Source organism: Rhamphochromis longiceps, linkage group LG17 (assembly GCF_057381845.1).
Source record: "Rhamphochromis longiceps isolate RC_006_pf linkage group LG17, R_longiceps_female_GT1.1, whole genome shotgun sequence".
Classification (NCBI taxonomy): domain Eukaryota; kingdom Metazoa; phylum Chordata; class Actinopteri; order Cichliformes; family Cichlidae; genus Rhamphochromis; species Rhamphochromis longiceps.
Window position 1 is genome coordinate 3,146,101 of NC_140573.1, and position 13,871 is coordinate 3,159,971.

General features: G+C 40.5%; 1 protein-coding gene across 8 annotated transcripts in view; it reads left to right on the forward strand.

Annotated features, from left to right (window-relative positions):
• The first annotated feature begins 1,338 nt into the window (after positions 1 to 1,338).
• Positions 1,339 to 13,871, forward strand: part of LOC146649081 (DENN domain-containing protein 5B-like) — a 79,799-nt gene continuing 67,266 nt past the window's right edge. For 2 of the 8 annotated variants that reach the window (XM_085387430.1, XM_085387433.1), the window contains exon 1: positions 2,638 to 3,302. In XM_085387430.1, the coding sequence (XP_085243556.1) occupies positions 3,194 to 3,302 (109 nt within the window). In that variant the 5' untranslated portion in view covers positions 2,638 to 3,193. Of the gene's footprint in view, positions 1,409 to 1,453; positions 2,147 to 2,634; positions 3,303 to 13,871 lie in introns of those variants that run through there. The other 6 variants (XM_085387434.1, XM_085387435.1, XM_085387436.1 and 3 more) reach the window with 6 other exon arrangements.

The following is a 13,871-nucleotide window of genomic DNA, read 5'->3' on the forward strand; positions in this document are numbered from 1 at the left end:
AAACGAAACAGGACACAGAACAGAAACACACACAATTTTTACAGAAAAAATATTTAAGTCATGTACAATAATTACAAAAACAGAGTACTGTACATATTAAGATTAAATAGGAGAGGGATCAGCATTTATGTTGTTAAATGTTTTTGCTTGTAAGACTTGAACATTTAACTGTAGGATAGTAGATATTATTGGACAAAGGATGCTAGAACCAGAGCTTCAAAGAAGGAGGATAAGAAGAAGATCACAGAAAAGGATAATGGAGTACATACAGAGGGTCGGTGTGACCGAAGACAGGGTGAGATGGAGGCAGATGATCAACGGGAAGAAGAAGAGTTTAAAGATTTGTCTTTACTTTGAAAAGGCACCATTTCAAACCATCTCCAGCTATCAGCTGTTGAAACTGCTGTTCTTCTTGTGCGTCCATGCATTTGACCACCAGAGGGAGACAACGCAATATATAGTGCACTCGCCGAATTATTAAATTGAGACGATGTATAAATCTGAGGACCTGCAATTACAGAAATTTGTGTTTATCAGAGTCAGCACGTGAATGTTAAATCATGTAGATTTTACTGTTCTGGGTGGAGGGTCAATGACCATTGCAAGTTTTGTGTTTTTTAGCACACATGCAACAAAAACTCTATTTTTCTATTAAAATCATCGTTCTTCTGTGTTGTTTTTCAGAACAATACACTCCCTACACGCTGCAGTTTACTGTTGTCTGTGGCTAAATTACCTGTTTTTACATGGAAGAAAATTTTGTCTCTTTTCTAATTTGTCATTTTCAAAGGTTGGTTTTTATGTGCCTTTAAAAGTTAGTTGGACACAACTTCTTATTATTTGAAAATGGAAGCGACATAATATGCGTATGGGTGATGAGATCTTTTAAAACTATTAAATTGTGCTGAAAAGTCATGAAAAGGACCTTAAATCCCTACAAAAATGCAAATAGTCAGTCATATTTTTAAGTAGGGTATTTATTTAATTATTTATAAACGAGTAGCCGTGTGTTTAGGGTTGCCAACCGTCCCTTAAAAAACGGAATCGTCCCGTATTTAGAAACAAAAGTTCACGTCCCGTATTGAGCTAATAAGGGACGCACTTTGTCCCGTAATACAGTGAGAATCAAAAGTAGTCTATAACTTTTAATGGAATTAACACTTTGTTTGAAAACATAACTCCCAGCCCCTCTCCTGCTTTGTGACCAATGAGCTGACAGCACACTTATGACAATTCGAGTATGACAATTCAGATTACCGCTCATCTCATTGGTCGAGGAAAGGTCGCTTACGGAGAAAATACCGGAAGACAACCGATGACCACAACAAGAAGCATGGCCAACAGGGAAACAAACGCCGACACTGCGGTGCAAGTCTCGGACGGCACACTGTGCGTCCATAAAATGAAGGTTATAACAGAAAATCTGTCGCTCGCTCTCTCTGTCTTTCACTCACACAGACACACCACCATCAACTTTGCTAAATTGCTAATGAAAAACATGATCAGGCAGCTGTGATTGAGCAGCATGTAAATCCAACTATTTTCACGGTTGTTGTGGTCGTGATAATTTTGTGATGCCACATCGAAAAGGCTCGGATGAGCTTTCCAAAGTTCTACAAGTTGTGCCTCCATCGCTTGTGTCCAGATCACAGGCTGCACAGCCGTGCTGCTCCGTCTTTTTCACCGACGTTTACGTGTTTGCGCGTGAGCAGCTGCGGTGACACCCTCACGAGCGATTGATGATCGGGAGCTGGTCGTGAGGTGTTAATCGCTTCTCGTTACCCCACGTATACTACACGATGCACGATGAAGGCCAAAATCGGGCTGATCACCAAATCGGTCGCACGACTCAAAAATCGGCTCAAAATGGGCCAAAAATCGCACAGTGTGAGCCCAGCATTAGAGCAGCAATGTTTGTTCCCCTCAGAGAAAGAAAAAAAAAGGCTGCAAAAGTACAGGGAGGAATGGGAAAAGGAAAACACCTGGCTGGAAAAGTGCACTATAAAGCGCACTGCACTGTGTGCTGGCGCACTTTTTCCATAGGCATGCTTCTATTGGTGGGCACATGAAGAACATGAGGGGCGTGAAAGCTCGGGGAACCCTTTACCAATTTTTTGTCCGCCAGGCCACGGCAGAAGCAGATATGGTATGTAAACACTGGTTTGTTTTTTTTAAACCCTCTGGTTAAGGTTAATATGGGCATGTGCAGTGAATATCAGGGCTATGTGGCCAGAAGTGTAATAATATAACTTATTTTGTGTAATAAACAAATGCAAGGATAGATGATTACAACAAATAGATGACTAATACATAAAAGTAATACATAGATGAATAATGATGATGAGTTATGATGCGTAATCATGGGAACAAGCGGGTTTACAAACAGGAGCAGCTGATTAGCTTTAGAAAAGCTGAAATAATACCTCAGCTGAAGCCAATTGTACTAAATGCACTAAATGTGCACTGTTACAAGAATATTTTTCGTTCTATTGCTTTCTATTAATTTATATAATTTTAAGTTAAGTAGGACAGAGTTCTTTTAAAGAAAGACTTACTTATATTCTCAAAAGCTAAGCATGACAGGCTTCTGTTTAAGAAAGAGACCTGTTTTACTGTGTTAATGTTGTCATTTTGAGCTAAAAATAAATGGCTAAATGATCATTTGTTTCCCATATGGTCATATCACAAAGAATATGCATCTGCTTAAATCAAGTTCAAGTCAAATGGTTAAAAAATAATTTCACACACAAAAAAAGAGCTACCACACTGGGAAGGGTGAAGACAACTGGGTTGCCCGGCCCTGGCCACGAGGTGTCCCTTATTTATTTTTCAGGGAGTTGGCAACCCTACGTGTGTTGCAGTCTGTCAGCTTGACGAATATGAGGACCATAGGTCGTATTTGAATATCCCGCCTCGTCACCGACTCCTCCGAGCTTTGCCGAGGCGGGGATTCACACAGCTCTCTTCTCCCGTAGAGTTAGTAGTGTGTTGGGAAGCTGCACAGAAGCTCCGGTCACTGAAAGGTAACTTTTTTAAAGCAGCTCTTATACTGCGAATGTTTCATTTTCTCATACGACGCGCAGCAGTGGAGCGTTATCAAAGACTGGAGCGTTTTATTTAGCCCCCCGCCTTTTCCTCTTGGATGTATCGCTTGAAGAACTAGGAACGGACCGCGCAGCTCACCGAAGCCGGGATGAGCGGGACCTCCGCGGGGTCGGCCGCGGCGCCCTGCCGCTTCGCGCACTACTTTGTTATTTGTGGAATAGACACAGAAACGGGACTTGAACCGGACGAGTTAGCAGGTATGTGGCTTCTTTTCTGTTGTTGAGTTATGAACGTGTTTTAAAGTCAAATGGAACCGCAGCGGTCCCCTCTCGCTTAACACGGTGTTGTTAACTGTAACGATCCATCCACCGCTATGGAGCTCTGGCTTTTTATTGTAAACCATTTAATACATTTATGTGACATATAGTGAGATTTCAGAACACCCTAAAACACAAGTGACACACACACACCTTTACAAATAAGTGGAATGAAACAGTTACTTCAAAGAGTTACTACAGGGCAAATAAGCAGTGTCTATACATTAGAATAAAGATATGCATCATTCCTGTCTGATCACAGTATATGAGCTGCGGAAACCAGTGTCATTTAAGGTAATAAGCTTTTGAGAAATCAGCAGTAACCTATCTTTTCCGAATCCTATAATCTGATCTGGGCTTCCTGTGCTGTGCTACGTCTCAGAGCTGCTCTGCAGCTTCAGTGTCAGTGTTTCCCAAATGAATCGATTTTGACTTTGATGCTTGTTGTGGCTTAAAATTATACATTTTAAGTAACTTTTACAGCAAAATAAAGACATGTTTGGATATATTACGCGTTCTTCGCCGGTTTGTTTGTATGAGTTTTAATAGTAAAATAAAAAAGCATAGTTACGTTCAGTACTACCACAGGTGTGGACTAAGATGGGGATTTTGTCTCCACAGCAGAATGTATTTTTTGACATGTAATTCCGGCAGGATCCCTGTTGTGTATTCACAGAAATCTTTTTCATCCTGGTGACTGAAGGAGAGCCGATGTCTGCTCTTCAGTGGCACCAACCTCAGTTTCAGCACGTTTGCTTTGTCACCAGATGCATTCACTCACGGGCTCAGTTTGTATTTTCTCCCTCTGCAACAGCCAGAGTGGAGGTTTTTTTTAAATGCACTGTGGAAAGCTTTGCTTTGTGGATCAACAAGAGAGTTGCTTGCTGTATTGCATCACAGTTGAATTGTAACTTTTGCCTCTGGGGCAAAGTTGCGAATCGTAAAGTCAATGTGTTCATGTTGCACACAAGTGACTTGGCTTAAAGCCTGGATGATTAAGTGAAACGAGTGAAGTTAATCTAGAACAAACGAAACTGAACATATACACAGATATATATTAAAATTTTATTGAAAGGGGGAAATAACTTCCCAGCACTGGGTTTCATAAACCAATTGCTTATCCTTGCTTTCCATAAAGACACTGCTTGACTGTGGCCATCTGCTCAGCAGTGATGCTCCTCTGCTGCACTGCTGAGATACAAACTGTAAAGGCATCATTTGTTTAAAAAAAACCCTTATAAGTAAGTATTTTAAAAATATACTTAAAACTACTGTGGTGGGAAGCTACAGTTTTATACCAAAGATGCATTATATGCTTCCTATGCTTTAAACTTCATCAAAGGTGATCAGTGGTGAAGTGGCCAGCTTGGTGAGGATTCCCAATGGGCTGTTTAAAAAAGAAAATCACAAGATTAGTTAGTCAGCTCTAAGAGGGAGCCTCTGGACCAGCTCAAGAAATCCTTCATCCCAAATCATTGAGCTGGTTCTGCTCAAATAGCGTATCTTTGGCAATTTCATCATACGTACTTTTGGGACACAACAAAGGCTGAAAGATGATGTAGTATAGCCTCATCATGTTGTCAAACTATTACCATGAAAAATCCCAGTCGAATAAAATAGCCTGTTGTTTGGGCTCTCAGGCTGTGAAAAGAAGAAATCTTATCAGGAAAAGAATATGGAAACAGTTTTTCTTATAAATGAACTAAATGTTTATTAATACAACAATAGTAAAAAGTGTGAAATAGCTGCTCTGACTGTCTGTAATCAGATCTGCTGCCACGGTCTCTGGTGATCTCCAGTTGTACACAAAGATAATGTTGCAACGATTGATTGTTTGGTTGTTTTTCAAGCTTAGGCAGCATCTCAGCACCCCACTTATTCTTTTGCCCCTAAGTTAGAGGCAGAAACAAACAGAGTGACCTACATTAGGCTGTTTTTGCTTTTTTTAGGCTGCGACTCCCCTCCTCCCAGCTTTTTGTGCGCTACTGTGGCCTTATTTCCGTCTGCTTATTGTTTTACTAAGAGGACCCAACTTCCTGCAGACCTGCCTCAACCTCCTTTTAGAGTTGGCCGTACCTTCTGTCTATTATCATACAAGTGTTTCCCACATGGACTTTGGTGAAAAATAAAGTCCATGTGTGGGTAATTGTATCAGTTTGTATTTTTAATTATATTTTCATTAATTTATACGTCAGAGAAAATAACATCATGCACAATTTATGTCCTCTTGGACAATGCTCACTCTTATTTTTAAAAGTTTCGTTATTGGTAACCAGCCAATCCTAAGCGTAGTATATCCTAGCTCATTGGCCACTGTGTTGTTGTGGCAATCCTTGATATCATCCACCTGCATCCTTCAAAAGGGGTCTTTTGAGTATGTGAATGTAGTCAAACTTATCTTCTGCTCTTGAGCTGAAATCTTCAGAATCGATCAGCTGGTGAGGAACTTTTTCTTAACTGGTTAATTGTCTCCTGTAAGAGGTCACTGTCTCAGCCCGGGCCCACAGCCCAAACCACACCACTCAGCCTCAGGGGTATAAATACATCCTGGCTGTCATACAGGCCCTAAAATAGTTTGTGCATTCTAACACCAGATGCATTCTGGGTCAGCAGCATTGTGGAGTTAAAGTGACCAGCCTGAAAAGCTAACTTTGGGGTGAGAGCTGTCACGTGTAGATTTAGATATGAGGTCATGGCTTGCACATCTCTCTTCTGTCTCTCGATGTAAGAAAGGTATGCGCTCTTGGTGGAGGGGAAGCAGCTGGTGGTTTCAGACCCCTGTAGCCTAAATCTTCCAGGTTACGAAAGACACTTTCATAACCTTTCATAACCATTCCTGTTTGCAGGAATGTATCTAAAATGTTTTCATTACCAGTTCAACTGTTTATGTTAAGCTTGCTCAACTATAAAAAGAATAAACATATATGATGTGATTTCAACTTTCATCTTATGGCAACATTTATGGCAGGTTGTAGTGACAGCGCTGATATGCCTGAGAATCTCATTTTGTAGCAAAAATAACTTTTATCTTATTGGATACAACATAAACTGACGAAGTTAACCGTGAGAACAGGATTTGCGGTTGAAATAAGGTGATAAATTTGAAATATATGTTATTGCAATACTCAGCATTGCAAAATGTTAAAAATCTCAATAATAATCTCTCATTGTGATAGTGTCATATTGTGAGATGCTGTGTGATCGATCCCTGGGGAGATTTACTTCTCCGATGGGCCATTCTATACCCATTTATGACTCTTAATATTGTGTTTGCACAGTAACCTCCCTTGCTACCAGCTTGGAAGCTGCCCAGTGCAGGTTTAAATATCATTGAAGCACAGGGGCTTACAGGACAGCCGTGACGTGGGAGTGTCTTTGGGCTGCTGCTGCAGGCCACAATGGGATTTAAACTGCTAAAACTCCCCACTGGCCTGGACCATCTGTCTGCACCAGAGCAGCCTGAGAGCAGTCAGGACAACGACTGCATCATAATGGCCAACATGACAAGTATGCTAATGACAGGGACTAACAACAGTAACGGACGCGTCTGTTGACTCACGTTAACAATAGCGTGCATGGGTAATGGACAGATTATATGGCACAGACACTTACAATGGCTAATGACTGCTAACATCTCTGCAGTTCTTGTATTGTAATAATAATGTTGATCTCATTTTAGAATTTTTAACTCCTTTTTCTTTCCGAGTTTTTGGACGGTGACTCCACTTTTGCCACGCTTGCTACAGATCTGAGTCTTTCTGAATGTGGGTTTCTTTCTTCCACGCATCATTACTTCCTTCTCCTCTCTTCTAGCCTCAGTCTCTTTTACTTTGCTGTCCCCCATTTGTTGCCTCGTGTTCTGTCAGCATGGCCGGCCTGTCGTTAAGCTTTTTAGAGTAATCTGTTTGGACACTTCCTCCAGGCTACACTGAGCACATCTCTGTAATATAACACAGCCAGGCCTAAGCAGTGCCTCCTCTACTCCCCTACACACACTCAGGCTATTGACTCCACTCTGCTTTCTTCAATCTTTGACCAACAGCATCCTCTTATTATAGAACTTGTCACTAAAGGTGGACTTTTTAATGACTGTGGAGGTTTTTGCCTCACTTGACATGGAGACAAAAGTTTTCTCCTGGCTGAGTTCTGATGCTCCCAAAAGAACAACAAGCACTTGTATGAATGTGTGTGTAAATGGGTGAATGAGACATGTTGTATAAAGTGCTTTAAATGCTTGAGTAGAAAAGTACGATATCACAACCAGTTCATACCATTCTGATGGTTCCTCCTTCATTTATTGTCACATGCTTTGACCAAACTCGCTCAAGCTGGCGGAAGCTCTGCCTTTGGTTAAAAAGATCTATCCAGAAAAACCAAAAACCATTGAAGGTGTTGTTTGGTGAACCTGTGGAACATCGAGCTTTCAGGTAGACTTTTGAAGTGTTTCTCCTCAATCAGATTAGATCCCACTCAGTGATTTAACCATATTTAAATTTTTGGGCCAACATATCATGTCAGATCTCGTATAGATTTCCTGGAATAATAATCTGTTTAATTTTGCTTCACTTAACCAAGTAGCATGAAGACAAACAAATGAAATGATAAAATGAATTCTATGGCGTTGTGAACTATGAAATAATTGTCACCTCTCGACTCTACGCGTGCCACATAGTTGTGTCGGATGTTCAGTGTTGAAGAACATCCCAGATCTTGCTCACAGATGTTGGATTTAACTTTTAAAAAATGCTGCTGTCTTTTTCTTAGTCCTTTACATTTTAGATTGTTAGTTTTACAGGGATTTTATAATTCTGTGTTAAACTTTGCTATAGTCACATCATAACCACAGACCATTCTGAAATCCTACAATTAGAGCTGGGCGATATGAGATTTTTTCATATCACGATATGTTTTTTTCATTTCAGGCGATAACGATATCTATCACGATATAAGCCAAATAACTATATTTGTAAGATTTAAATGTGCCGTTGCTCACAAGTAAAATGTGAAATAATCAGCAGCTTGTTTTTATTTAAATATTTATTTCCCATAATAAGTTCAACAGGGTAGATGTACTTAAGGAACATGAGACTTTTTCAGATAAATAAAGGCAAATATTGCAAACTACACAAAAGGCAGCCGCTAAAGCGTTTAAGTTTCAAAATAGAACAAACGAAACAGACTAAACTGTCAATTCCACTTAGAAACAAAATATTAATTCTAAAAATAAATCTTAGTTTGTTTTACAGAAGAACAGACAAAACTGACTAACTTTTGTCAATATCAAATAAAGTGAGAACTAAAAGGAAATTCTCAATCTCTCCTTGTTGTATAGCTGAGCTTTTCAAACAGTTGTAACAGTTACTTTAGTCTGACAAAAGCCGAATGACGAATCAGCGCTTCCAGTCAGAGACTGAGGCTACGTCCACACGTACACGGGTATTTTTGAAAACTGAGATTTTCCGTTTTTGTTTTAAAAAATAATCCCGTCCACACATAAAGGCAGAAATGAAGGAAAACGCTGCTATGAACATGCCAAAGCAGCAGGTGGCGCTAGATTCCTAACCGTGCAGAAATGTTGGCCAATCAGAAGTCTAGAAGCCTCGGTGGGAAAAAGTAAACAAAGCTGGGGCATAGAAGCAGAACCAAGTCGTATGTGTGGACGGACAGTAACTGTGTGTATATGTAAGCATTTAAACACTGCAGAGAGTAGAATTAACAGTAACAGTATTGTAGAAATTCATTTCACCGAAACAATAACGTGGCGCACAGTGTGACGCATGCTCCAGTTTATTGTATTTCCAGACTTGCTTTCGGCACAATTTACAGTGCACGCTACTCTGTTTTTTGTCAGACTTGAAATAGCCGAAATACCTTCACACTACGGAACTTCTATGGCTCTTCCGTTCGACAATCTCTCCGGCGTTGGAACCATCATCTGTTTTCTCTTCGGTCACGCTCGGTTGATTTTTCTAGTCGGCACACTCATTTCCTCCATTACCCGCTGGCTGCTTCCCAAACAAACACACGTGCGGCTTGGCACTTGTGCTGTACGTAACAAGTCACGCGACGTGATGCTGCGGCTGTGATTGGTTCGGCTCTGCGCTACTTAATTTGGATTGGCTGACCTTTTTTTTTTTTTTTTTTTTTTTGAGGACAAGAGCGGCGAGGTCTATCGCGATAGCTTAATTTCTCTATCGAGTAAAAGTTATATCGCGATAGATATCGTTATCGTTCTATCGCCCAGCTCTACCTACAATGTGAGGTGCATTTCCCTGGAAATGTAACTGCATGTTGCACTGGACTGCACAGATATAAATGCTGGCAGTGGCATGGGCCATGTGTGTATGCTGTACATAGATTCAGCCTACAATGTAGGTATAAATGACACTTTACTGTTTGGAGCAGCGCTGCATTGATAAAAGGGAAGCAACGAGTCAGGAGATATGGGGCCCCATCCTGGATGAGAGGCTGCTAATCAAAGTTAAGAGTCAGGGGGTGGTAATGGTCCATCGCCTGCTTGTGGGAGTCAGCGGGGCCTGCCAACCTCAAAGGATGCTGGGAGCTGTTGCCGTAATATCCCTTCACAAACCCCTCTCAGTCTCTTAAACCAAAGTGAGCAGTTGCTCTTGAAAGGCCTGAACAACCATCTCATCGCCCCTCCCTTGAAGTGACCTCTAACCCCAAGCGCCATATGTTCTGTCTCAACATGACCTTAAAGAGACAAAAGAGGCAGTGAAAGCCGAAAAGATTGTTTCTTGTAGATTTCTGCAACAGTTGTAGTTGGACATGACCATGATGAGTCAGCTCCACTGACTTTTTTTCTGTTGCTGATTTTGTGTAGAGGCTTGAGGTTTTGTTCTTTGATTGCAGCTGTTCAGAGCGGCTGCATTTAATTATGGAATAAACAGGCACGAGCCTGAAGAGTTAAAAGGGAAGCTGCAGAGAGAGACTGCAATGGTTGTTGGCAGAAGCACCCATGCATTTACAATTTACATGTGAAATAAATGGAAATTCTCTATGTTCTCCGATAGAACTCAGCATCTTCTTCCTGTATTTACTGTTGTTACTACCTCCCCAGACACTTCGGGCCAATGAGCAGGCTGAACATTCTCACATGGTTTCTAGCGACGCATTTTGGTTCGCTTGGAGTTCACTTGGGTTTTTCTCTGTGTGGAAACAAACCAAAACCATGGGAAAAAGCTACAAGTTTACTCATCAACTGATTCACGTGTGTGTGTGTGTGTGTGTGTGTGTGTGTGTGTGTGTGTGTGTGTGTGTGTGTGTGTGTGTGTGTGTGTGTGTGTCATCCTATCACTTTTGACAGAAAAATAAGTTAGCAATGAAAGAAAAATCAATAGCCACAATTTAAACAGAAGCTACTGGGAGGAGCTAACTAAAAAAGGCTGAACAGAGTACACTGGAAGCTAAGCTTTGACTAATGAGTCCAAATTAGTTTTCATTGATTTTAAATATAATGCTCCAGCATTATACAGCCAGGGGACATATACAGGCAGTATTGGCTCTGATAAACTTGATCACGGTAACTGCAGAGTGTGGTGTTATGGCAGAGTGCCTGTAAATCTCCTTACATAACTGAGATAGACTGCCCAGTGGTAGCTAAGACCCTTATGACGGATTAGAGCTGCTGCTGACATCACATCACTGTAGCTGTTTTTGTTCATGGATACCAGAAAATGTTGGAAGAATTTATACAAACACCATAAAGCCTGTCATATGAGACAGTCGGGATGTGTAATGAGCTCACTTTACCTTTGTGAGGTCACAGTGCTCACAGGGACTTTTTTAAAATGCTTTTTAGATATTAAGTTGTCACTTTTGATTGCTTCTGCTCTTATAGAATTATATAATCCTTTCTCAGAAACAAAAACCAGGTTAAAAAAAATCAGGTAATTTTTTTGTTTTTACATTCATCAGGTTCCAATCAGCCCAAATAGCAAAGAGAAATTAAAAGTGCACACCATGAAAGAGTTTGGGTCTTAGGTGGGTAAGAGAGTTTTCTAGGGTGAAAACTGCATCCTCTCATTTGTCAATCCACAGTGTGTGTGTGTGTGTGTGTGTGTGTGTGTGTGTGTGTGTGTGTGTGTGTGTGTGTGTGTGTGTGTGTGTGTGTGTGTGTGTGTGTGTCCTGATCCTTTTACTAGCCGAATTGGACTTTGATTTTTCAGAGAATGAGCTCCAACTCATCTACTGACCTCTGGTCTGTGTGATAAGGCTGAATAAACAAAAGCATGACCTCTCTCAGATAAGCAGTTCATGTCATATTCTCTCTCTGTCTATCTTTTCTGTTGTGAAATTTGATCTACCATAACTGGTACCAGTTTGAAATCATTCTTTGACCTTGATATTGTCTGATGTAAAACTACAGCTTCTATCAGCTGTCTCTATTAATCTTAGGATGTTAAATACAAACGATTGGTAAACCCTGCTAATCCCACATTGTTAGCATAAGTACCTTGATGGATTGTCCTATTATTTCACAGCCCACATTAATTCCCCTACAGCCAAAATCTCCTCCATCATCACATCATTACCTCGTAGTTAACTGTGTTTCAATCTGTGTGATTGAGCTCGAGCCACATTCAGTCACATACAAATAAAGCCCTCTCTCCTACCCTTAAAGCAACACCAGGTTATGTAATTAGGGTGTTGGTGTACTTGTCAAGGCAGATTAGAGCAACTCAGCTGCTATTTCTGAAAGACTGGCTTGGATTGTTTAGTGCAGCAGTGAAACGTGACAAAACGGTCAAATCTGATAGGTACGCAGTCTGATCGGGAGAGAAGCTGATGAGCAGGGATTTAAAAAAAAATAAATAAATAGTGAGAAAATTGAAGAAAATCACTCCAGTCTGCGACTACTGTCACAGAAAGAGATGAAACCACTAAAAACTGTAGCCTAAAAAATGTTTTTGCCTGTTTTATTTCATTTTTAGTTCATTGTTCCAGAAGCTACAGACCCAGATACAAGTATAGTAATCATAGTAAAGCGCTTAGCAGCTAAAGAGCTAAATATTTCGCTCAAGACGTGGTGGATTGCAAAGATCAGAATGAATAATATGAACTTCACTCAAGTGTTTCCATAAAGCAATTTGTTGTATAACCTTCGACTCTCAATGGCTGCAATTAGATCACCCAGACGACATCACAGTTATATCAGGGCTATTTTTTAAGACTTTAAAAACTTGGGCTCACGCACAAAATCAACTGTGTTGTCTTGTTTTGTTTCTTATATTTAGTTTTCTTCTTCAGTTTTAGATTGATATAACTAGGTGCTATGGCTAACACAGGTGGACGTTCTAAATGTGTTTGTTTGCTTTGTCTAAGCTGCATCTGTGGCACGGAAAGCAGAATATCATGTTGAATCCCTTGTGTACAGATGTTTTTCAGTCATTTCTAAGAGTTTCAACCAGAATGCATATTTGCATTGGGCGCTCCAGTGAGCTGTGTCTCTATGCTCCAGTGTAGTTCGAAGGTTAGTGTCAAGGCAGCACAAAGATAGATATACACTTTACCCACTGAGCGCACACACACACTCTCTCTCACACACCAGCTGTTTTTCACCGGTCTTTTGAACAAACATGTCGTTGTCTATGTCTGTTGTTATCATGGCTCCATTTTTTCTATAATGTGTTTTCCAGGTAAAGCCTTATTAAGCCTCAGGACGCTCACAGTACTCTAGGTTTAACGGAGCCATTGTGTCATTGTGCTTTGAAGGCTCAGATGGAATTTTCAGTTCAATTTCATTTATACAGCACCAAATCACAACAACAGTGGCCTCAAGGGGCTTTATATTGTAAGGTAGACCCTACAATAATACATACAGAGAAAAACCCAACAATCATATTACCCCCTATGAGCAAGCACTTTGGTGACAGTGGGAAGGAAAAACTCCCTTTTAACAGGAAGAAACCTCCGGCAGAATCCGGCTGTCACTAAGACCAACATTCCACATAATAGGGCTTTGTTGTGCATGACTAATATGATTGTGGTTCATCTTAAAGATATATGGTTAAACAAATTCCAGATGCTTATGCCTAACTGGGAGAAGCTTTAGATACAGCAGGCTGACCTAATAGCACACTGTTGGAAAAATTGCGCTACATTAATATATATCACAAAGAGACCCAAACCAACAATATCTTAGTCTTTCTCTCGGGACTATGCGATTTATGTTTCGTATTTTTGGGTCAGAGCACCACACCCATTGGTTCTGCTCCCAAGTATGTATCTTTAAAATTGTTTTTATATATGCATTTTTTTAAAAACGTAGTAATTTCTTAGCAAGCAAAACACAACCTCGTTTACTCCTTTCTTGAGAAGTAGTTTTATTGGTGGATTAAAATTAGTTTAAACTAATTAAAGCAATAAAGAAACTAGACACCAGGATGTTCTAGGCTGCAGGTCGATGATCGACTTTGTAATCGTATCACCAGACCTGCGACCATATGTTCTGGACACTCGGGTAAAGAGAGGGGCTGAGCTGTCAACTGA